Below are 22,863 nucleotides of genomic sequence, written 5' to 3'. Positions count from 1 at the left end.
CCCCCCCCCCTCTCCCTCTCTCTCTCTCCCTCTCTCCCTCTCCCGCTCTAAGTCTAGTCTTTCTCTCCTCTCTTCCTCCTCCACCTGATCCCGTTCAGTCACTGGCTCTTCTCATTTCTCTTCTCCCCTTCCAGATACTCTCTCCGTGTGTGTTAAACTTTTCCCTTCCTAGTCTTCGATCTCTTTACGAAACTACTCTCAAACCCCCCCCCCTTTTCCACCGCACAATACTTCTCTTTCGCGCATTACTTACAATTACATCTTCCCATCAGATATCATGGGTCAGACCTTGTCCGAGCCGGTGGTCGAAAAGGTGCGTGAATCTGAAAGCAATGCCCCCCCCCACCACACTGCAACAGCCCTTACGCAATTTCCCTATAATCGCCTCCCCTATCATCGCGCAACCCATTTTCTGTCCCTTCCTTTCTCAACATACCTGAGCTACTCCAAACGAACTCCTCGTACAACTGCCTCGGTTCACGAACACATGCCTGGAATCGCTTCTTGGTGGTGGTCGGAGGGGCTGCAGCCTCGGTGATCTTTCCACGCCTGCGGGGTTCCCTCCACAGATGATGAAAATTCCTGCAGCCAGCTCCCGGGCGGGTGACCTGTCATTTCCACCTTCTCTTCGCGCTCCGTCTGTTTCAATTACGCTAATATGATTGAACATTATCCAGGCTTCGGCTGAAGGCCAGGATGAGTGTTGTATATATGGTGTCTCAGCCATGCAGGGCTGGCGAATTAGCATGGAGGATGCCCATGCGGCCGTGCTAGACCTTCAGGCCAAGTCTTCTGAGCAGAACGATAATTCTACCGATCCCGACAAACGGCTCGCGTTCTTCGGTGTATATGATGGACACGGCGGTGATAAAGTAGCTTTATTCGCCGGAGAGAACGTCCACAAGATCGTCGCAAAGCAGGATGCTTTCGCTAAGGGCGACATTGAGCAAGCTTTGAAGGACGGTTTCCTTGCTACCGATCGCGCTATCTTGGAAGGTTCGTGAACAACTTTGCTTTGGGGGTGCACCGGGACGACCTCTTTGTCCTCCCTCCTCTCTTCCGAGCAAAGACGGCGGACTGACTCAGCTAGATCCCAAATACGAGGAAGAAGTGTCTGGCTGCACTGCAGCCGTCAGCGTCATCTCCAAGCACAAGATCTGGGTGGTACGTAAATCAGCCTACGCTGGCTGTTCATTGGATCAGTTTGTTAACCGGTGTATAGGCCAATGCTGGTGACTCCCGATCCGTGCTCGGTGTGAAGGGCCGCGCGAAACCCCTCTCCTTCGATCACAAGCCTCAGAACGAAGGTCGGTTTCCAGGAAGTGGATTGCTTGAAAGTGTCATCGCTCATACTAAAATATTTTCAACAGGCGAGAAGGCCCGTATCAGTGCCGCAGGCGGTTTCGTCGACTTTGGCCGTGTCAACGGCAACCTGGCCCTTTCCCGTGCCATTGGAGATTTTGAATTCAAGAAGAGCCCTGAGCTGTCGCCCGAACAGCAAATTGTGACCGCTTACCCAGATGTTACTGTTCACGACCTGACTGACGACGATGAGTTCCTCGTTATTGCCTGCGACGGTATGTCCCTTTTCCATGTGCTCGGCCAGGCTCGTCTGATGCATTGCTAATGCGATCTCAGGTATTTGGGATTGTCAGACTTCTCAGGCCGTAGTGGAATTCGTGCGTCGCGGTATTGCCGCCAAACAGGACCTCTACCGCATCTGTGAGAACATGATGGATAACTGCCTGGCTTCCAACAGCGAAACGGGGGGTGTCGGATGCGACAACATGACTATGATCATCATCGGTCTCCTGAACGGTAGGACCAAAGAGGAATGGTATAACCAGATCGCCGAGCGCGTGGCGAACGGAGACGGCCCCTGCGCTCCGCCCGAGTACGGCAAGTCTCTCGAGGATCCCGAGGCCTCCAATCCCAACTCCTACTGACTGACCCGGGGGTGCAGCTGAGTTCCGCGGCCCCGGCATCCGTAATCAATTCGAAGAGAACCCGGATGATTATGACGTGGAAAACGATCGTTCTCGTGGCTTCAGTGTCCGCTCGGGCCGCATCATTCTCTTGGGGGATGGCACAGAAGTGATTCCGGAACAGAACGATGATGAGCTGTTTGATCATACTGAGGACCGGGACCTTGGCAACCAGGTGCACCATGACTCTTCCGATGCGGGCCGGACTGATCGCGAAGGAACCCCTGGCCCACAATCCACGGATAGCACCCCCAAGGCCGATGAAGCTGCCAACATCTCGCAATCGCCTTCGACCACCGCGGAGAACTCTTCTACCAGTGCCCCTGGAACGCCACAGAAACCTAACTAATGTGTAGTCATGATGGGATGGATTCGTTGCATTATTATCCATTGTTGATGTCCTCTTTCCTTTTGGGTTTCCTGATCCTCGTGTGATTCTCTGACAGTGTCGCTTTTGCTCCCCTTGTTCTGTTTTGTTCCCCACATGTTATCCGAAGCGCCATGTTATTTTTCTCTTCCGAATTTACACCCTATACTCTCTACATCCTTCCAGCTTCCTCTCATCGACTGGCCCATTGGCTGTGGACGAAATGAAACACGCGGGGAATTGCGACTCTCGAAATTCTCTTCACATCTCTGTCATGTCTTGCAAGATGGTTTCACGGGGATCGGGTCGGGGGGATTCTCGTTCCAGCTTTTCATTTTTATTTACATACGAAGCCGCGAGCGGCAGGTCTCACGAGAGCACGTCTGTTTCATGCCTTGACACCAACCAAGATACCGCACAAAACGCCCAGTGTTGATGAACCTTCATATTTCTACTACGACTTGTTTCATTATCTCTCATACTCTCCCCTATCCATCATTACCTCCGTTCTCTCTTCGGCGAAAGCGGCAGCAGCAACCTGGTCCTTTCCATGCCGGTCCCGAGGAACGGCGCGTAGCCGGCATTAAACCCCGGGCAAACCTTCAGCTGTAGTGGACAGGACAGAAAAGGAATGGATACACATCTTGCCTGAGAGGGACCCTCTGCACAAGGTCTACCTCCCCCGCATCACAATGACCCATGTTGGTGGTAGTCAGGCATCTGGAGTCGATGGCTTTCTTCAGCAGCGGAGATTCTTGGAATGGGATGGACACGGTCATGTATCTGATGTCCCTTTGCATTTGGTATGCATATAGACACCGTTGGCTGTTAGCTTCTACGGCGTGTAGGTCGTAGAACCGGATCATACTTGAATCATGGTATATACCTGGGCAGGTGCAATGTAAACGTATGTTTTATTGCTGATACCTCTGTACCAGAGAGATCACGTGCTTAGCAGTGTCGTCTAACGTGCCGACTCGTTTTGACAATTCTAAAGCGTATCCCACCACCCCCAACATTACTTCAGCTTTGACATGTCCTGGTGGTGCAACCCGGCCACACAGATCTCATCCATCCCCTATACTAGTTGGGGGTGCCTATGAGCAAGACAAGATCCTAGAGCCTGGAGGGTGGAATAGAAGGTGGATATCCGGCAGGCGCTATCAATACCTCGGCCGGCCTATCCCAGTTCGAGTATGAAGATGCAGTAGGTATATGCGTCTAACGATCCGCCTTACGATTGGGGATCGGTGGATCGAGTGGTCTGGGTGCTCAAAGTATGGGAGTATGGAAGTTGAGAGTAAAAGTCAGTGAGAAAATCGGAGTGATAGTAGTAACTTACTGCAGGGAAGTAAGTATAAAGCGATTGAGCTAAGCTTGACACGGTTAGTGCGGCTTGGGGATGGATTGATAGTAGTTTGGGCGATGCTGTGATGCGGTAATAGCAGTCTTTCAGAGATTCTAGGTGTGGAGAACTGTGGTAAGCATGGCTTCTCATGATTGAGAAGAGAATCTCGTTGGAATATAGGAGGTACTGTACCTTCAAAGGCATAAGAATTACGGAGTAGAGTACGGAGTAAGAAAGACTATAGGAATTATTGTTGGGACACGGGATGGACCCTTTCGGAGGCGGTGTCTGTCATCGAAACTTTACCATACCGTATCCCGGCTTGGTTTCTTCCCGACCATTTCGCCCGCAGAATTTTGTTCCTTTAGTCTTGGTCTGATTTCTTCTAAATTCAGATTGATTCCCTCCCCTTGAGGGTGAGTCTCTCAATTTTCTCCGGATTCAGTTCAGGGTCCTGTCGGCTCTTTAGAATTGCGGAATCACGTATTTGGGTTGAGTCCCCGTATTGTTGTTGTTGTTGTTGTTGTGGTGCATACCGTCCTCCTCCTCCACCGGGACCTCCCGTCCGGCTTCTGCTCTCTTCCACTGGGTGCTGCTCGCCCTTCTCCGTCATCCTAACCTACTTTCTTCTTCTTGTCTCACCTCTCCTTTCGCTTCCTCCCTCCCCCCCCTCCCTCTCCATATCTTCCTCCCTTCTTTCACCATCGGACTTCTCTATCCGTCCGTATCTTCTTTTCCATCATTTCTTCCCTCCCTCCCTCCCTTCCCCTTCCCTTCCCCCTTCCCTCCTCTCCCCTCTCCCCTAACCTCTCCTCGACAGAAGTAGAGCTGTGCTCCCTCGGTCAGCCACCATGTCCTCTCCCCCGTCCGGCAAACGCAAGCGCAGTGGCTCCCAACACCTCTCTAAGGCAGTTCCGGCGCCTGCAGATCTTCTGCAACCTTCCTCCCGCGACGCGTCCGGCGAAGAAGGCGACGACTCAACCGGCCCGGCCATTCCCTTGCCCAGCCCCAACAAACACAAGAAACAGTTGTCTGAGGACGTAACATCGACTGGCGCCGTGCCCCCGTCTAAGCGGGCTCGGAAGGCTTCCGTCAGCGACACCAACCATAGTCATCTGTCCAACGGCAATGCGGCGGGTGCGTTGAACAAGGAAGATCCCGGCGAGCCGTCCGAAACCACCGTGGCCAGCAGCGACATTGAGAATCAGCGCACTCGCCCGGAATTGCAGGTCGACACGACGACGCCCCCGGAGCACTTGTTGAAGCCACTGGCGGGGCGTGGAATACAGGATCCCGTCGGCTATCACACCAACCCGCCGCCGGTGGGTCGGCCGGTGCGGGTGTATGCGGATGGAGTATTTGATTTGTTTCACTTGGGGTGCGTGTCGATCCTCTTTCTTCCCCCCTTTCCCTTCCTTGCAGTGGTGTCTATTGGGCGATCAATGGCTGACAGGTGTTGTCTTGAAACAGTCACATGCGACAATTGGAGCAGGCGAAGAAGGCTTTCCCCGACACATATCTTATTGTGGGTGTGACGGGTGATGAGGAGACACATAAGCGCAAGGGATTGACGGTCTTGAGTGGTGCAGAGCGTGCAGAGTCGCTGCGACACTGTAAATGGGTGGACGAAGTGATCCCTAACTGTCCTTGGATTCTGACCCCGGAGTTCCTCGATGAGCACAAAATCGATTATGTGGCACATGACGACCTGCCGTACGGCGCGGATGAGGGTGACGACATCTACGCCCCAATCAAGCGACAAGGAAAGTTCCTGGTTACGCAGCGCACGGAAGGTGTCAGCACCACGGGTATCATCACCAGGTGAGTTAAAGAGTTTTGGGACGGGTTGAGTCTTGTCGTGCTAACTCGGTCCAGGATCGTCCGCGACTACGACCAGTACATCTCGCGACAATTCAAGCGTGGTGCCTCCCGTCAGGAATTGAACGTGTCATGGATCAAGAAGAACGAGCTGGAGATCAAACGCCATGTCTCAGAGCTGCGCGATAACATTCGGGCCAACTGGACTACCACGGGTCAGGAATTGGGTCGCGAGCTGCGTCAGTTCTGGCAGAACAGCCGCCCCGGCAGCCCGGCGCCTAGCAACCGAAACAGTATGGATCTGGGCGGCTCGCGCAGTGGGCTGACCAGTCCCGTGCTGGGCAACAAAACGCATGTTTCGCGGGTTGAGGCTCTGGGTCGTCCCGACAGTCCGATGGGCACCGGCCGGAATGAGCCGGATTACTTTGCGACGGGGTACAGTCTGGGTTTGATTGGTGGTGTTCGATCATGGGTGAGTTTTCTGATCGAGGAGGTGAAGCATTGGCCGTAGCCAGTCACTAACAGTATCTCCAGATGCGCAGCCGCCGGTCTCTAGTGGGCAGTCGGGCCCCGTCTCCGACCAGTGAGGAAGACCATGAATCAGAGGCCGAGCGCAGCAGCGGGCAACAGCTACAACAAGAACATGAGTATGAGCAACAACAACACGCAGCTGGATCGCGGGCATGAGTGATTATTTATTTTCATGATACAACACAAACAAATTCTCTGGCTTGCTTCTCCGCGCCCCCCCCCCCCCCTCCCCCCACCGGGATTCCTCTCCCTTAATTCCCCAGACCTACCTCTACATCCTTGGTTCATGTCTATCTCTTCCTTTTACCCGATAATGTAAGGTTAGCAAAAGGACCAGTCTTGGTATGAGCTTAACTTTGAAATTGGACAACCAAAAGAAAAACTTTTTTCTTCTCTTCTTTTTTTTTCTTCCTTCTCTCTTCTCGAGGCTTTATATGGTGTTTTAGAAACTGAATATTCGGCCCGTCGGCCCTCAGATGTGGCTTGAATGGGTAATGCAGAACAAGAAAACCACGGAATATGTCAGATGAGATGTATTGTTATGTGGTATCACTAGTGCATTGGGAGCTATCATTGAGATGAGATTTTGGGGAAATCTTGGTTTCTTTCATTGCACTGTATTGGTTGGGAACTTGGAGAGAGGGGGGGGTGCTTAATATGATTACCTTATGTATTGTACAGCGACTAGATTGTTATAGATGAATTTGGTTTTGGGATTGGGTTGGTTTTGTCGACGAGGCATATAGGTATCCAGGCCTGGGTAATGGCATCGGTTGTTCACTCTGGTCATATCGGAACGGGATAGATGTTGCTCTAGGTATTCCGAGAGAGAGAGGTGGGGGGGGGAAAGAAAAGGGTATAGATCTTTATGGTAAGTCCATCATCAATCATCTACTGTCTAAGTAATCTTTATATCGACCGCAGACCAAACTACTCGGTATATCTCACGCCGCACAGATAGCCAACCTCCGCTTCGGAACCCTCCACCCAGCCCTCAATCCAGACCCATCATACCCAACATCCCCAGCAAGCCCAGGCTCTTCCTCCACCTCAACCTGTCCGACTCCGTCCCCACCCGCCTGACGCACCGAAGAACAAACCACCCCGCGGATCCCCTGCCGCAACCGCTCCAACCGCTCCGGCCCGCCCACCTCCCGCTCCACCCCTGCCCGCGCCGCTGCCGTCGCATCACACCGCGCCGTGACTGCCAGCTCGAAGCACTTCAGTCCGCGCACCCGGAGGATGGGTCTCGCCCACGCCGCTTCCGCTCCTTCTGCCCTGGAGGCTGCATGATCATCCTCCCGCCCCGCGTGCACGCACGAAGAAGGCAAGGGAAGCTTATACCCACCCACCACCGTGCCCTGGCTTGTGGTCGTGAAGCGGCCCAGATCGATGCAGAGAGCCAATTCGTCGAGGCCGGTGAGACGGGTGGCTATCCTTTCCCAGAAGGTGGTCCAGAGGACTGTCGAGTGGGTGTGGGCGTGGATTGAATGGGAGGTTCTGCTTCCAGCCTCTGGTTGCGGGGTGGGCGTGGTGGGTGTTGGAGTTGGGGTGCGGTTTGGTGGGCGGCCACTTCCTGCCGTGTTGCTTGATGGTGGTGACGGGTCATCGAACATGCCTCCTAAAGGGACGACCTGGACCTGCAACCGCCTTATCTCTCGGAGGCATGCTGCATTGACTTGGTCGGTGAATGCGAGCAGGGTTGAGAGGTCGTCAATGTCGAAGGTTGCGGTGCGGTAGAGGACGGGGCTGGCTTCGTTGTAGATTGTCCGGCAGGTGCGAAGGAGGCTTGTTGGGGCGTTGGTGAGGTGCAAGGGGAGAGCTGGGTGCGTGTGGGGGTAGAGCTTGGAGGTCGAGGATGACACGGAGGAGGAGGAGAAGGACCAGGGTTGCTGCTGCTGCTGCTGCTGCTGCTTGTCTCTCGTCGAGAGGGCGCGGGAGGGCGTAGAAGAGGTATCTACATCGGTGCGCCATCTGGCGGCGGTGACGGGGCAGCAGCGCCGGTTCTTGTCCACGGCTGTACTGACAGCATTGGGGCAGCGGACGTGGCGGATCTGGTCGCGGATCTGGACGAGGTGGATTAGGGTGGGTGCTTCTGCGTCAAAGACGTGAGTCCAAATTTTTATTCGAATCTCCGCGGGGAGACGGTTGAAGAGCGGGCTGTCCAGTTGGGGATCGATATCATGGAAGACTGCTGGTGTTGTTGTTGAGCGGGTGGACGGGGTGGGAATGGGGGCGCAGATTTGCCGGTCCTGGATGAGGGAGCGAACAGTCTCTGGCCAGCGGCGGCCGGTGGGATAGTAATGAAAGATCGAGTAGGGGTCGCGCAGGACCCAGGCGTCGAAATGTCGCATTTTCCTAATCGGATGTAAAATCTACACTCAAAGCACGCAAGAGAGAAAGGAAAAGGGAATTGACCTAGTAGAAGGGGAAAGGGGGAGGACGCGATGAACTTGTATACTTCTATATGGCATCTACCCTCTTTTTGCCAATCTCCCAGGGGACATAGGATGCTACACACTCATTTTGTATCGAGTAGCTCAAACGCTTGAAGCTGTAGCTTAAGTGGTAACGCCATGGGCAATCAAATTGATGCCAATCATGGCCGTTCGCGGTCACCCTCGGGTTCTTCCGTGAGTCCAGCCAGCAACTGAATGACGTTGTGGCGTCCAATCACACCCTCAGCCAGATAATGCCTCGTTCTCTGGCAGGGGCAGTTGCAACGATTGAATTCCATGGCTGTACAGGCTGCACAGGCTGCATAGGACGAGAGTGCTCCGAGCCGACTGTCTGAGGGCGATTGTGCGGCCGCATACCGGGGACGGCGCATCGGTTGCCCTCAGACATTCGTTTGTGTTCCTTTGATGCTTGGTATATTTTATAGCAATCATCTGGTAGTTAAAAGGACGGTAGGCGGGTTGAGTCCATGGATGAAGTGATACTGTGTACGCCGTAGTTGAGGGTGGATAAAGTCCACCTCCGGATCGACAGATGACCAACCAATAAGGCAGGTGAACCGAGTCCCACCCCCACACCTTCCTATCAGGGACACTACAGAATCTTGAGTCCCCGCCAGCCCGTGTGTCATCATCTCATCTCATCTCATTTCATTCGTTATATAACTCATTCATCATGCAATCATGCAATCATGCATCCCGACGTCCTCCACCTATTTTAGAACAGAGTGAATCACAGTGACTCTACTTGGTGAGTAACTACTGCACTCCGTAAATGCAGCACGGCAAGGCGACCCTGTCTTATCTCCTCGCTTGCCTCCGCCTTTTGTTGCCCCTCCCCCACTAGCCGGATTAGCCATGGAGTGCATAGTGCACACCTTGCTGCGCAGAAAACCTACTGACTCAACAGCCAATTCCTTTAAATCGTCTTCCTACAATGCACACTTGCAGGAAGTACGCATCCAGCTGCGTTCCTCACGGTTACCTCCCCACATCTACCTCCAGGCGTTCACTTTCCTCGTCTGCCGGAGCTGCAGCCGTGACGCCGTTCTTGCTGGGGGCCGCAACAGCACCACCCTCGGTTTTCGGGCTTTCCCGTGCAATGGCCACATAGATGGCACAGCCCAGAATCAACCCAGATCCAACCCAACTCACTGGGGACAGTGTGCTACCCCAGACGACGCGGTCATAGAACAATGCGAACAGCATCTGGGTATAGATCATGAATGTCGCGCGCGACCCGGACGACGTCTTTTGGACAGATGGCTTGACCTCGTTCGGCTGCTGCTGCTGCTGCTGCTCTTCGTCCTCTACGTGCCCGCTAGCTTGGGTGCCGTATGCACTCGATTCCCAGCCGGCTGAGAGATCTCTGGGCGTCCGTACTGGCGGAACATATGACAGACCAGCCGTGAGGAGGAATTGCAACAAAAAGCCGCACACTCCGAGGCCGAGAAGCAGGGTCCATTCGAACAGCGTGACGGGCATCGCAAAGGGAATGGACGGGACTAGCAGCATTGCAAGGGAGGAGACAATAGTTGTGTACGAGGAAAACCAGGTCACGGACACGAGAGGGTGGCAGCGCCGGCCGATCATTCGGATGGTCGTGTACGCGCATGTGGCGCCCAGAACACCTAGCAGCGCAACAACTATCGCCAGGACATGGTGATAGCTGTCAGTTGCACCAGGCTTATCGCCGGATTCTCCATCATCAGTCTCTTCGCCCGAGCGCAAAAAGGCGAACGGACGGGCGATCATGATTACACCAACCAGAGACACCATGCCGGCCATTAATTGCTTGCGAGTGAACGTCTCGCGAGGAATGAATAGCGAGCAGGCATACCCGGTGAGAATGGGAACTAAGAAAGTAACCACAGTGGCCTCGGATAGAGGCAGGTACTGGACTGAGTAGTACAGTCCATAGACGCCGAAGAAGCCGCCGCTGGCCCGTAGAAAAAGCAGCCACAAGATCGGTCTGGTTCCGAACGGCTGTGGCACTTTGGTGTACCACATGTACAGGTAACTGGCTATGACAGTGATAGACATGCGCGCGAAAAGGATCTGCGGAGGGATTAGCGATCCACTAACACTACAGTACTCTTCATGGTTGCACACATCGATGCAAAGCCTGAAGCCAAACTTCGAGCAAGCACGCAACTTAGGACTCACGCAGACTTACCTGAAACGGGTGGTATCCCTTGCCATTATTCCCCTTGATCTCCAAAACCTGCGTCATCACATTCATAGTTGCGCCGAAAAACTGGGCGCCGAGGACTAGAATCATACCTTTCCCCTGCACCCAGAGCTCCTCGCTCGAGTGGCGCAGGGAAGTCCACCAGGAAGTCGAGGTCATTGCATCAGGCATCATGGCTGGGGATGCACGAGGCAGAAGGGGACTCTGTTCGCTGGGTGCTCCTCTTATCATGATCTCCCGTGGGCTCGGATCCTCGTGGGATCGAGGAGTGACGCAAGTGGCCATTTTTGTTTTGTGTTTGTCGATCTGATTGAAGTCTGAGCCTGTTTTGCTTTCCTCGCACCCTGGTTCGGAATTACTCTTCACAAGTAGATCCGGTCTGGCGGCGATGAGTAAGATACTACTCGAGTAAGTTACTCATACACAGTCTCGAATGCAGGAATGCTGGATAGATATATATGTATATATATACTAAACTCTCGTGTCTCCTCTGGATCAGCAACAAACCTCTCCGTCCAAGGAAAAGAGGAACTTGAACAATCCAACGAGGAATGAGTAGAGCGAAAGAAGAAAAAAAAAGATAGTAAGTTAAGGGCCCCAAAGCAATGACTAATCACCGCGTTCGCGCCCTTGACGAGTGAAATAGAAAGAAGAAAGGAAAAAGGTCAGACTTCAAATTAATTCGCGACAAAAAAACAACCGGATCAGCTGAGCTCGAGCAGCAGAAAAACAAATAGAGGACATCTGACCGGTGAGAAGAGTTTCTTTTTCTTTTTCTTTTTTTTCTTTTGGCTTGCTATTCGCCCCCTTCCGATGTAGGCGTGTTGAGTCAGATGTCGGTGAAGTACCCGAGTGGTTCTATTTCTCCTCCGTGGATGAAGAAGAGTTCTAAGTACGCTTTGAAGGATCTAGTACGGCCAGCTCCTGTGATATACAGTATCGAGGCTATATTGAGAGCTCTCTCTTGATGGTAAAAAGAATCACGAAGGTTCCAGGAAAGTCCTAAGCACAGGGGATCCTGGTAGTTAACTCCATAAAATGTAAAAAAGTGAGGAGCGGTGTCGGACTTCGCTCCGTCCCCCAGCCCTAGGAGGTATTTATAACTACCTAGATATCGTAGTAAGTTTTTCTCTAACTAAATCTTACAGCTGCAACTAAATAATGATTATCTCTACATGAAGGTGAAAGTGTCCCCGCCCTTCTCGCGCAACATGTTTCCAACACGCTTCGTCCCGACAATGCGCTCCAGCTTCAAGGCATCCCACTTGGAGAACAGCGCGCGCACGCCACCCTCGGCCGCCTCGGCCACCTGGGCCGGATCCAGGCCCAAGAAGCCCACGATCTCCGAGTAGAAGATGGGGTTCTCGGGAACGCCGTACATGATGATGCGCTTGACGCCGCGGAGCTGGTAGCGGCGGAAGTGGTGAATACGCTCGGTGTACAGGAGCACGGAGTGGCGGCCCTGCACGAAGTGGGTGCGGGCGCGCGTGCCCTCGCGCACGCCCGTGTACTCGCTGATGGCGCCGAATGAGACGTGGGTCGTCTGGGTCGAGGTGGCGAAGTAGTTGCGCACGCGCACAAAGTCCAGGTACGAGGGGATGAAGATCAGCGTGCCGCCGCCGCTCTTGCCGCGGCCCGAGGCGAGGTCGCGCACCAGCGAGGACAGCACGGTCGTCGTGAAATGCTTGAACCGCGCATCCGGGTCCTTCGCCGGCGAGAGGCTGTCGAAGCGCGAAAACGTCTGGCGCACCGACACGGGCAGCGCCAGTTCCCCGATGGCACCCGCGTAGACGGGGCTGACCTTGACGCGGCCAAAGACGTTCTGCATCTGCGTCGAGAATGCCGAGTTCATCTCCGGCGTCAGGAAGGAAGACAGCATGATCATCTGTCGCATATGGCGCGCGTGGTTGTCTAGGTACCATGTCCGCACGCGGCTGAAGTCGCAGCCGTGCGCCTCGCGCGGCTGCAGGTTGAGGTGCTTGAGGATGTAGTCTACGTGATCCCAGTTCTGCATGAGCAGGCCGTCCGCGTGGTCGATGATGACCACTTCGATCGAGGACAAGAAGTCGTGGTCACGCTTCTTCGCACTAGTAACTCGGAGGTTTGGTAAGCGATTGATCACGGACGTGCGCCGAAAAGCGGGGGGAAGCAGGAAGTACTCACTCGGCTTGGTCCATGATCGTGCGCAGACCGAGTGGACTGGCAAGGATCATATCGGATGTGTAGAATTGCGCAAAATACTTCACAGTCTTGCGCGTAAATTTGAGGCCAAGTCGGAACATGTCATCGTCGTTGCCGCCAAACAGGTCGCGGAAGTCGTCCGGCTTGTTCTCCCAATTCTTGTCATCGGCCGCCGAGAAGGTATCTAAGAGTCGTTTCCTGTTCTCCTGTTGCTCTGGTTGGAAGAATCGCGTAATGGCATCCACCGCCCGCACACATGATTGCTTGGTCGGCAGCAAGTACAGCACCTTCGGCCGGGTGAAGCCCTGATCCCGGACATCCAGGTCGGAATCCGGATCCTTGGCCACACGGGCGTTGTTCTTGAGAACGTGGTCGCGGGTCTTCAGTACGTGATTAGCCGCATGAAGGGCCAAGAGATCCCGCATGTGAGCCGCGTTGTCAGCTGTACGGGCGCCGTAGAGGACATCTTGGTAGCCAAAAATGTATGGCGCCAGGTGTTGAGCATCACCGTCAATACTGGAGATATGTTCTGTCGCAGGAGCCTTGAGCTTTCTCTTAAGCTGAGCGTATCGATAAACATTAGCCTTCCACCCCCGTGATATGTAGATATGTAGACCTAGTAGTAGACGGCTTACCTTAACACTCGAAATGCTCTTCATCGGAGGCAGCAAGGATGCGTCGCCGCCCGCGTCAGGAATGGAGCGCACGACCTTCAGTCCCTCCGCGAGTTCCTTCTTGGTAGTCGTCCACTTGTTTTCTCCGATGGCTTTGACCTTCTTGGTTAAGTCCTCCTCTTTGAGGGTGTTGAAGTGGGCATCGAAAGGATCATTGTCTGCTGCGGATCAGCGCGCTGAATCGCAACCAAGAGAAAAATATGCAAGGGATCCTACCATCCTCCTCGTCATCACTGTCCGCTTGCAATTCTGCCTCTGCGTCAGGCTGGTTGTCTTCGTCCTCTGCGTCCGACGGTTCTTGCTGCTCTAGATCGTCGTCCCCCAGCAAAGATTCGTCCTCCTCCTCTGCATCGTCGCGAGTCACCTCTTGAACCTCAGTCTTGCGATGGTCGGTCTTCCGCTTCTTGCGAGCTGGTCCATTGTTTTCGTTGTCGGTGTTCAATAGTTTCAACAACTCATTATACGAATGTCCCTTTTGTTCGGTTTCCTCTTCACTATCGGATGAATCTTGGTTCAGAAGATCTTCGTTGGCTGCTGCGTCCTCCATGGGCTCATCAACTGAGTCAATTTCGCTGTCCGACGAAGCATCCGACCTGGTATAATCGGTCAGTTACCATGAATTGTGTCAAATGCGAGACTGACGGAGCGCTTACTGAATCTCGTCGACTCGGGACGCTTGAAAGGCATCTCTGCGACTGACACCACCACCACGAGGGCGCTTCCCGCGCCCTCTAGGAGCTCTACCACGCGGAGGGGCCATTCTGGGGACTGTCAAGATTTACAAGAATGCGATTAACGGGCGATAACAAGCTGGGGAGCAGGTGGAAAGCCAACCAGGAACTCTTTTTTCACGGCGGGATGTTTCTGGGCGGTGGCTTATCTTATCTTAGCGCGAAATTCCCTTTGCGCACACACAATTTGAGCCTCGCAGCAGAACCTCCTCCGTCCGCCGCAGCCCAGAGGCGGAAAGAGAAGATTTAATCTCCTCCACCAGAAGAGCCACTCTTACCCCCACCCCGGAGACGACCTGAGAGAAACTCCGATTGAAAGTGACAAGCCATCTCCCTTTTCCACGCCCCAACTTCCACACCACCGGTACTCTCACTCACCCCAGCATCATGGCTGCCACCGATTCCTTCCTCCATCTCGCCCGCCCTCTGGGTCCCGTGGCAGTGGGGTCTGCACCGACGACCGCCCCTGTGAATGTTGTTATTCAGCCCCAGGTAGGTCCATCAGGTTATCGCGTTGTCAAAGTTCTTTCAACCGGGAGCGGTATGATTGATGGTCGCTGCTAGGCACTCTTCTCCATTCTTGACCATTCGCTCCGTCGCAACGCCGACCAGGAGCGTGTCATCGGTACTCTTTTGGGAACCAGGTCCGAAGATGGCACCGAAGTCGAAATCCGCAGCACGTTCGCCGTGGGTCACACGGAGACGACAGACCAGGTGGAGGTGGATATGGAATACCAGAAGCAGATGCTCGCTTTGCACCTGAAGGCCAACCCCAAGGAAGTCCTTGTCGGTTGGTATGCTACCTCGTCCGAGCTCAACACCTTCTCTGCCTTGATCCAAAATTTCTACAGCGGCCAGGGCGACGGAACGTGGCCTCACCCCGCCGTTCACTTGACCGTCTCCACCGAGGCCGGCAAGGACATTGAGACTCGCGCCTACATCTCTGCCCCCGTCGGTGTTACCGCTGAGCGTGCTGCCGACAGCGCTGCCTTCATCCCCGTCCCCTATGAGGTCCGCTACGGCGAGGCTGAGAAGAGCGGTCTTGAGGCCATTGCCGCTGCCCGGGATGCCGAGGAGCGCTCCGCCAACATCTTCACCGACATCGAAGCTCTCGAGCGCGCAATTGAGGACGTTCTTGGCATGATTGACCGCGTTTCCCGCTACGTCGAGTCCGTGATTGACGAGGAGGCCCCCGCCTCGACGGCCATGGGCCAGTACCTGCTCAACACTCTGGCTCTGGCTCCCAAGGTCGAGCCTGCTGACATTGAGCGTGACTTGTACGTCATCCTTTCCTTGGTTATCTCTATTTACTTGAGCTTTCCAACTAATTTCCTTTCCGCAGCAACAACCACATCCAGGACGTTCTTGTCGTGTCGTACCTGGCCAACACCATCCGCACCCAGATGGAGCTGTCCAACCGTCTAGCCACCGCACAGCTGACCCTGGGCGGCGAAGGTAGCGGCGAGTCCGGCGCCCAGCGCGGCGGACAGCGGGGCGGCAAGGGAGGCCGGGGTGGCCAGCAGCGGACTCAAGAGCGGAGTGGAGAGGAGACTCGCGCGTAAAGAGGATATTATGATAGGGTTCTGATTTAAGACAAAAGAAAAACGATACCTTCCATTTCTCCTTCTTCAACCATCGTCCCACTACCACTTTTCTCTTCCGCATCTATTCTTTGTCTCCATTTGGTCTTTGATTCTCCGTGCATTTAATCTCTTCACCGATTTTCTTTAATTTCATACTGGTCGATTTCGATTCTTGCTTGCTTCGGCTTGGAGAAGGTTCTTCATATACATACGCAACTTTCACATCCACACATACTTACCTTCCAAACCAGGCTTGTCGGTTGCATACCACGGGCGATGTTGAACGCTGACCTGTACCATTGAGGGGAAACAAGCGAGCCAATCTCGATGAAGACTTTTCGCCCCAGAGAGCCCAAGCAACAACACGAAGAAGAAGAACGGGCGAAAAGCAAGAAGAGCACGGCGTCCTGGAGTATCCGTCTGGCTTTTTGTTCAGAGTACTGGGAAAGAATCCTCAAAATATCGGAGAAGTCATGGAATAGGGGGCAACAAAACAAAATGGAGTATTGGACGCAGTTGGCAGAGGAAATAGAGTTTGTTTTTCAGGTAGAGAGAAGATTGCATGCATGATTTATCCGCTTGTCTTTGATAGAGGAAGCATTGGAAACTGATGTAGCTGCTTCAAAAGTTACAGCTCGTAGACTTGATACTTACCTAGTTCTGTAAGTTGTTTACTGATGTGGCTGTGCAGTAGATAAGATAGCCCAGACTCATCGGCGATCGACGTCTTATCAAATGCGGATAAAATATATAATTGCCGTCAGGTGTTAGTGATCTGCGAAAGTATCACTAATTATTGCTTTTCGCCTTATTATCAACGCCTCGATCACGAACGAAGAAATGGGATATCACTTGATGTAAATACACTTCGGCCACAATCCATAATAATAGCCAGACCGGAAGAAAACCTAGGAAGAAAAAGACAAAAACCTGAGAGACGCCCTTCATGCAACTTAACACCTCCATCCCAGATGAACAAACCGAAGAATGGCCTCTCAGAACTAAGCACCACCCATCTTCCTCTTCTTCGCCATCCCAGCCGTCATACTACTCTCTTCCGTAACATCAGAATCCCTCCTCGCCGCCGCGCTCCTCTTCCCCTTCCCTTTACTCTTCCTCCCACCATCCACGCTCTCCGCCGCCCCGAAATCATCATCTATGGCCGCGCCAGCACCAGCACCAGCACCACCAGCCCCGCCTGCTCCTCCGCCACCACTTCCGCCCTTCTTCGCCGCATCCTTCAGATTCCCCACCTGATCATCATTTTGATCGAACGCCTTGCGCGCCTCCTTCAGCTCGCGCTCCATGCGCAGCAGCTCCTGTACACGCCCCAGCTTATTGGGGTCCCGGCGCAGCGCGAACCGGAAATCGTCCACCTTGATCTTCTGCCGACGCGAGTAGCTCGCGTACTGCGCGGCGCCGTGGCACATCTCCAGCACGAAGTCTGTGACGATCTCGTCGAGGACGCGGACGGTTTCTGGGAGGGGTTCCGAAGGGAAGGATGGGTGCGGGCTGGGGTCACCGTAGGCGAGAAGGAGAAGACGCACTTTTTTTTTTTCCCCCGGTGAAAGTGTTAGTCAACGCAATCTGTCCGGATAGGATAGATTTGGAGTTTAGAGCTTCTAGATAGTATCTGGGGAGTTGTTTTCTTACGCTCCGAGGCAAAGTTCATTTGCCCTTTGTGCCGGGCGGCACGGGCTCGAGGTTCGGCCATTTTTCTGACGGCGGAAGGTTTGGTTTTGGGGTTTGGTTTGGTGGATGTGGATGCAGCCGCAAATGAGGTTGCGGTTGCTTTGCCTGCGTCGTTGTCTTGGTTGCTGGAATTGAGTCTGGGGGGAGGATAGGCGGGTCGATATCCGGCGTGGATTAGATCTGTTTCTTCGGGGTTCCAAGGCCAGGGAGGAGCGAGTTTACTCGAAACATGACCTGTGCTGCGGTGGCGGGGGAGCGCGGGCGGAGGCGCCCTGGTTGTTGGGGGCTGCTGGCGAGCGGTGCAAGAGATTTCAGCTTGCGCGAAAGTGGATGATGGGGGTGGAGGATTGCGGGAGTTGGTGGAGGAGGAATTGATGGTCGTCTGGTTATATGATGTACTGACCGTCGAAGTAGTCGTCGTAGTAGGACGGAACCGCGGCGAGGCATAGCCATAGCGGAGGGCGGGCCTGGACCCCGAAAGGCGGTGGCGGTAATTGCCGGGCGACATGCTGGCAGAATGAGCTCCGCTGGCGGGATGAGGTTGTGGGAACTTAGGATGATGTCGATGACGAGAAGGCGGTGCACTACTTCTTATCCTTCCTATTAAATGATCGCTGACGCCGTCGAATCATACTCTGCCAGTCTTACTGGAAGAATTTGTATTCTTTGAGCAAACGAAGTTGAGAACGGAGAGACGGTCTCTGTTTGCGAGCTTGCACTTTAAGGAAGACAAGAAACAGGAGGCCAGCTAGCCAGCCAGTTGGTTTAAGTCAAGTCGTCAAGATGGTAAGTGAATTATGAGCCGTGATACGCGGGGCCCTCATTCACTGGCAGTGGTACTGACCTCTGTGATTGTTGTAGTCGGCGCTCTTCAATTTCCAGTCACTTCTGCTGGTCTTCCTCCTCATCATCTGTACGAGCACTTACGCCCACTCGATCATGCCGGGGATCATGGATCGCAATCAAAATGGGTATGTGCTGGTTGACATCTACAGGGCGATTTCAAAAAGCATCGGTCACTCCTACTTCACCGGCCGAAGGATCTCTAACTTTGTCTGCAGCTTTTTCGGTATCTTCTGGAAATGTGCTCGTATCGGCGAACGGCTGAGTCCCTACGTCAGTATCTGCTGTGTAGTGATGGCTGTAAGTGCCCTCGCTCCACCTCTCGTGACAGACAACCCTTCCTGGTCGGATTGCAGATGCTGATTGGGACACTTTGTCTAGGTTTCGATCTTCTTCGGTGGCTGAGCGAGGTGTATTACTCTCTCACGCGTTCAGGACATGGCATGCTGGTGGCTTCCCTCGAGGCAGTGGCGTTAATCTGAAGTTTGACTTTCACCTAATCAATATATTCGTGTAGTATGAGACCTTTTGTTCCTTCCTGATCTATCAGAATTAGTGAGGTTTATGTACATGGCATCGAGAACATGCGACTTTTACTCCACAAAACAGATCCTGTGCCTTGCTGGAAGCCTCCAAACGCGCTATATAACAAACCGGCAAGCTCCTCCCACCCAAATGCACCCGAGTACGCTGAAAGAAATAATCCGAATATCTAAGCTGAGAAGAAAAAGGGTATCTTAGTCCGCCCGTGCTTGGGCTTTGGCCTTCATGCGTTGAAGGCCCTGGTCGAGCAGCCAATCTCCGTCGCCCTGGAGATCGTCGAGACGCAGTTTGTCCGTGAGCGAGCTATATGTTTCGCTGTGGACTTGCTCGTTGGCTTGCTTGTCTAGCTCATCCACGGCCTGCCACAGTCGCTCTGGATCCTGGATGTGGCGGAGCGCCCTGATGGTGAACGCATCCATTTCATGGCCAGCACTTTCCATCGCTCTGATTGTCTGAGCAACCTTGAGAATGTCCTTGTTCTGCGCGTAGCCGTAGATCAAGCTGGTCCAGAGCACCTTGTTATATTTGACCTTGTACTTGTCCATCAATTCCAGCACTTTCTCTGCCGCGTTCGGTTCTTTATTCCAGAGGAACGCGGAGACCAAAGCGGTCCAGATGTAGACCGTCGGTTTGGGCCGGAAGTTTGGCTGATCCGGGCTCACGCCTTGATCTTCAGTGTTAAAGCGCTCCATGGTCCCCACAAGGCGGACTGAAGGGCGCAGTCCTCGCACATCGTTGCGCCATGCGAACATGAACTCGTGCCAGGTATGGTCTGTCCTACCCAACGGAGAAATGACCGGATCCTCATTTTCTAAGAGTTCAACAAAGCGATCATAGACCCGTGCAGTGACAGAAATATCGCTGTGGCATCGAAGATACGATGCGATCATGAGGAAGAGGGGTACGGCATCGGGCTCCGTTCTCAGAGGGCTTCTTCCTGTAACCTGCTGTCGATAGGATTGCGGAACAATCCCAAGCTTCTTCAAAGGTGATATGTCGTACATTTCGTTATACAATCTGAACAGACTGCGGAATGCATGTTTATTATCCATTTCCTCGGGCCGACCTGTCTGGTCCTTCACGTTGAGACAGAAATAGGCGTGGAACAGTTTCGACTTGACAAATCGGTTGGTGCGGATGTCCTCTCCTTGCATTTCAATTTCGTGCTTCAAGCGGTTGATCTCACTTCGATCCAGTCGCCGCGTGGCATCTGATAGAAGCGTGACGTAGGTATACGTAGTCAACGGATAGCCTTGACTCTGCATATGATTCAACATATCTCGGCCGAGTTCTGGATCTCCGGTTTTGTAACAGTTGGCCAGGATGAGATCCATCATCTCCAAGTCAGGACGCATGCCCATCTCGAGCAGCCTGGGAAGAATGCGGAAATTGCGCCCTTCGGGGCCATCCTTGACCGAGTCAAGCAGCAGCAGCAAGCAGCCATGGCGTTTGACAGGCTCAGAGGTGATTTCGAGGCCAACCTGCCCAATCTGGCGTACATGCTCCAATGCCTCGAGGGCCAAATCAATATTTCTCATTCGCGTGAAGCGGGACGCCCAAGCAAGGTACGTTTCAGCGGACGTATGAACTTGCCGCTCGTATACAAGCTTCCAAGCTCGAAGAACATCATCGTCATTCGCCGCACCAATGAAGAAGCGGATGCCTTTTTGTGGCGTGTAGACGATAGGCCAATAGTGTGGATCCAGGCAAGTGGCCACAAGGTCGGGAAAGGTCACCGATTCCCATCTCCAGGAGTCGAACAATTTCGGATAGTTTCGCAAGAACAGCAGGCATTCAGAAATCATTACGAGCAGCGGCCTCTGCTTATCTTGGCAGGTGATGTAGAGGAATTTGAGAGCACGCGTCGGCTCATTCGCTATGAGCCAGAGTGACAGCCTCATCCAATGCTCACTTTTTGTGGCCACGTCCAGTTGATTCCAAGACTCGCGGAAGCCGTCAAGGTTGGGCGATTGGAGCAGCGTCAGCAGCTCGTTGTCTGCTTCCCTCAATTCAAATTCTTGCACAAGATCTTCCTGAGAGACTGGCCGCTTGTAGTATTTGGCTTTGAACAGCTCATTGCGGGCACTTTTCCACATCCGAAGTCGACGTCGACCGATGAACCAGGAGGAGCTTCGTATTTCTTGGTCCGCAAGGTACGCCTCTTCGTCCACAATTCTCTCCCGGTAGCTAACGGTGCCATTATTCACCACAAGTGCGTTATGGCGAAGCTGCCTGTTGCCCTCCACATAGTTGCCGACGCGCAGGGACCGATAGCTGCGATTGGGGTCGCAAGGGTCAATTAGCTTGAGTGGCTTCGGTGGCTTGAGCGGCGTTTCGTCTATGAGTTCACTTTCGTCGAGGAAATCACTTTCGTCATTCAAGTCATTTTCGTCTTCTTGAAAAGCCGAACGAGCGGAGGAGGAGGGCGATAACTGCGTTCTTTGAGATCGATTCAGACTGTGGTTCGCAAGAATACTAGAGCTGGTGAGGGGTTCCGATTCGCAGAATAACAATTCCGGCTCAGTGGGTGGCTGCGCATTTGTTCGTCTTGCATCATGAAGGTGCCATCTTGCTTGTTGAAATATTCCTCTCGGGCGACACCAATATCCGGGGCGGAGTCTGGAGTGCAGGGCAACAGAAGGCAACCCGGCACCAGAGCGGGGGCGCAAGAAGCGGTGCGCACTGAATGACATTCAGCTCTGATGACACGTTTGCATGGAATAGCTGAGCAAGACAAAGAGAATCCTCTGAGAATCAGGCGGCGTAAGAGGAGTGACTGGGAGGTACCGGATTGCATAACTTATCTTCTTTTTCCTTACGGCGAACCCGGGGAAAGCGCCCGATTTTGCTCCGACGCGGATCAAACTGTGGCTGGTGAGATCCCGCCGAGTTGTGGCGCGCGCAAACTACTGCCGACAATCAGGCCTATTACGGTATCACCTTGAGCAGCTACTTTGCGGTCTCCGATTTTGATTCCTACAGTACCACCCACTGCTCTTACGCTTGCACTGCTCTGTTTGAGAAAGTGCATCCAGAGAGCGAGAGGATTAACAGGTGAAGACGAGGTTTCGACGTTGACCATTAAGTTATTCAATCTCAGCAACCGGCCGATTTTATTTCCCCTCCTCGATTTGATTGTCCGCGCAGCTTCCCCGCCGCCATGTCCTCCAACCATGCCTCTCTTGATGCCGCGGCGACGGAGCGCAAAGCTCGCCTTGCAAAATTGGCTGCCCTAAAACGCAAACAACCCGAACCGGAATCAGAAGCTGAAGCTGGTGTCACCAACGACCAGCAAGAAGATGCTCCCCCGGACGTGACCAAGCAATACCTGTCCGGACGAAACTACGACCCGGAAACTCGTGGTCCCAAGCTTGGATTCGAGCAAGCTCCTATAGATGGCCAGGTGACCGTCGAAGCGCAGGCTGCGGAGATCGCGAGAGCGACGGCTGAACAAGCAAAGAAGGATGCAGAGGAGGATCAACCAATTGACTTGTTCAAGCTGCAGCCGAAGAAGCCGAACTGGGATCTTAAACGTGACCTGGACGAGAAAATGAATGTTTTGAATGTCCGGACTCAGAACGCCATTGCAAAACTGGTACGCCAACGTATCGAAAATGCGCAGCGGGCCGCGCAGGCCAAGAGCACCGGGTCTGATACCGGTGAACAAGGGGAGGAGGTTGGCATCGAGGGCGAGATGTTAGTGGAGGGAATCCACGTCCGGGAAAGGGAAGAGGAAGAGGAGGAACGGAGGGAGCTGGAGGAGGACGGTGCGGCATAACCTTGATACCCTCGAAATGGTGTTTGTACATTAAGTGTTGGTCCGACTCGGTTTGATCTCGTTCTTTTTCAGGCGCTCTTCGACTGGGGCCAGGGGCAATTGTCGCAAGGCGTTACGGATTTTGCATAGCAATACACAAAAC

At 53.6% G+C, this 22,863-nt stretch overlaps 11 protein-coding genes across 11 annotated transcripts; 5 read left to right on the top strand and 6 right to left on the bottom strand.

Moving 5' to 3' along the window:
* Positions 1 to 188: 188 nt before the first annotated feature.
* On the top strand, positions 189 to 2,334 carry BP01DRAFT_418701 (PP2C family serine/threonine-protein phosphatase; the record flags this gene model as incomplete). The annotated part of the gene is made up of 7 exons (XM_025579348.1): positions 189 to 313; positions 678 to 996; positions 1,091 to 1,164; positions 1,223 to 1,307; positions 1,371 to 1,577; positions 1,639 to 1,899; positions 1,964 to 2,334. Exons 1-7 carry the CDS (start codon positions 278 to 280, stop codon positions 2,332 to 2,334), a joined length of 1,353 nt encoding a protein of 450 aa, XP_025427534.1. The 5' UTR covers positions 189 to 277.
* A 2,098-nt stretch (positions 2,335 to 4,432) lies between these two features.
* On the top strand, positions 4,433 to 6,458 carry BP01DRAFT_167675 (choline-phosphate cytidylyltransferase). Its single transcript, XM_025570750.1, has 4 exons — positions 4,433 to 5,078; positions 5,171 to 5,521; positions 5,576 to 5,990; positions 6,053 to 6,458. Exons 1-4 carry the CDS (start codon positions 4,552 to 4,554, stop codon positions 6,203 to 6,205), a joined length of 1,446 nt encoding a protein of 481 aa, XP_025427533.1. The 5' UTR covers positions 4,433 to 4,551; the 3' UTR covers positions 6,206 to 6,458.
* A 509-nt stretch (positions 6,459 to 6,967) lies between these two features.
* Positions 6,968 to 8,651, bottom strand: BP01DRAFT_349046 (uncharacterized protein). Its single transcript, XM_025573747.1, has 4 exons — positions 8,011 to 8,651; positions 7,652 to 7,941; positions 7,370 to 7,552; positions 6,968 to 7,327 (listed from the first exon to the last, which is right to left on the bottom strand). Exons 1-4 carry the CDS (start codon positions 8,401 to 8,403, stop codon positions 6,994 to 6,996), a joined length of 1,200 nt encoding a protein of 399 aa, XP_025427532.1. The 5' UTR covers positions 8,404 to 8,651; the 3' UTR covers positions 6,968 to 6,993.
* Positions 8,652 to 9,213: 562 nt separating this feature from the next.
* On the bottom strand, positions 9,214 to 10,563 carry BP01DRAFT_360367 (DMT family transporter). The gene has a single exon (XM_025575902.1). The coding sequence runs from the start codon at positions 10,513 to 10,515 to the stop codon at positions 9,487 to 9,489; it is 1,029 nt and encodes a 342-aa protein (XP_025427531.1). The 5' UTR covers positions 10,516 to 10,563; the 3' UTR covers positions 9,214 to 9,486.
* BP01DRAFT_360366 (uncharacterized protein) lies at positions 10,428 to 11,193 on the bottom strand. Its single transcript, XM_025575901.1, has one exon. It carries the CDS (start codon positions 10,979 to 10,981, stop codon positions 10,661 to 10,663), a length of 321 nt encoding a protein of 106 aa, XP_025427530.1. The 5' UTR covers positions 10,982 to 11,193; the 3' UTR covers positions 10,428 to 10,660.
* A 609-nt stretch (positions 11,194 to 11,802) lies between these two features.
* Positions 11,803 to 14,364, bottom strand: BP01DRAFT_395059 (U3 small nucleolar RNA-associated protein 25). The gene is made up of 5 exons (XM_025578368.1): positions 14,205 to 14,364; positions 13,768 to 14,144; positions 13,513 to 13,709; positions 12,860 to 13,437; positions 11,803 to 12,783 (listed from the first exon to the last, which is right to left on the bottom strand). Exons 1-5 carry the CDS (start codon positions 14,309 to 14,311, stop codon positions 11,868 to 11,870), a joined length of 2,175 nt encoding a protein of 724 aa, XP_025427529.1. The 5' UTR covers positions 14,312 to 14,364; the 3' UTR covers positions 11,803 to 11,867.
* Positions 14,365 to 14,669: 305 nt separating this feature from the next.
* On the top strand, positions 14,670 to 15,844 carry BP01DRAFT_305602 (eukaryotic translation initiation factor 3 subunit F; the record flags this gene model as incomplete). The annotated part of the gene is made up of 3 exons (XM_025572201.1): positions 14,670 to 14,774; positions 14,847 to 15,559; positions 15,625 to 15,844. The coding sequence occupies 3 exons, from the start codon at positions 14,670 to 14,672 to the stop codon at positions 15,842 to 15,844; spliced, it is 1,038 nt and encodes a 345-aa protein (XP_025427528.1).
* A 649-nt stretch (positions 15,845 to 16,493) lies between these two features.
* Positions 16,494 to 17,968, bottom strand: BP01DRAFT_418695 (putative transcription initiation factor TFIID subunit 13; the record flags this gene model as incomplete). The annotated part of the gene is made up of 3 exons (XM_025579347.1): positions 17,519 to 17,968; positions 16,914 to 17,411; positions 16,494 to 16,519 (listed from the first exon to the last, which is right to left on the bottom strand). Exons 1-3 carry the CDS (start codon positions 17,577 to 17,579, stop codon positions 16,494 to 16,496), a joined length of 585 nt encoding a protein of 194 aa, XP_025427527.1. The 5' UTR covers positions 17,580 to 17,968.
* A 372-nt stretch (positions 17,969 to 18,340) lies between these two features.
* On the top strand, positions 18,341 to 18,805 carry BP01DRAFT_377013 (protein kish; the record flags this gene model as incomplete). Its single annotated transcript, XM_025576987.1, has 4 exons — positions 18,341 to 18,343; positions 18,440 to 18,528; positions 18,619 to 18,700; positions 18,782 to 18,805. The coding sequence occupies 4 exons, from the start codon at positions 18,341 to 18,343 to the stop codon at positions 18,803 to 18,805; spliced, it is 198 nt and encodes a 65-aa protein (XP_025427526.1).
* A 121-nt stretch (positions 18,806 to 18,926) lies between these two features.
* Positions 18,927 to 21,726, bottom strand: BP01DRAFT_360362 (pentatricopeptide repeat protein). Its single transcript, XM_025575900.1, has one exon. It carries the CDS (start codon positions 21,634 to 21,636, stop codon positions 19,138 to 19,140), a length of 2,499 nt encoding a protein of 832 aa, XP_025427525.1. The 5' UTR covers positions 21,637 to 21,726; the 3' UTR covers positions 18,927 to 19,137.
* Positions 21,727 to 21,901: 175 nt separating this feature from the next.
* Positions 21,902 to 22,858, top strand: BP01DRAFT_360361 (CCDC12/cwf18 family protein). The gene has a single exon (XM_025575899.1). The coding sequence runs from the start codon at positions 22,104 to 22,106 to the stop codon at positions 22,719 to 22,721; it is 618 nt and encodes a 205-aa protein (XP_025427524.1). The 5' UTR covers positions 21,902 to 22,103; the 3' UTR covers positions 22,722 to 22,858.
* The last annotated feature ends 5 nt before the right edge of the window (positions 22,859 to 22,863 follow it).

This window comes from Aspergillus saccharolyticus (assembly GCF_003184585.1).
Source record: "Aspergillus saccharolyticus JOP 1030-1 unplaced genomic scaffold BP01scaffold_46, whole genome shotgun sequence".
Lineage (NCBI taxonomy): Eukaryota > Fungi > Ascomycota > Eurotiomycetes > Eurotiales > Aspergillaceae > Aspergillus > Aspergillus saccharolyticus.
This window is presented reverse-complemented; position numbering and strand designations above follow the sequence as displayed.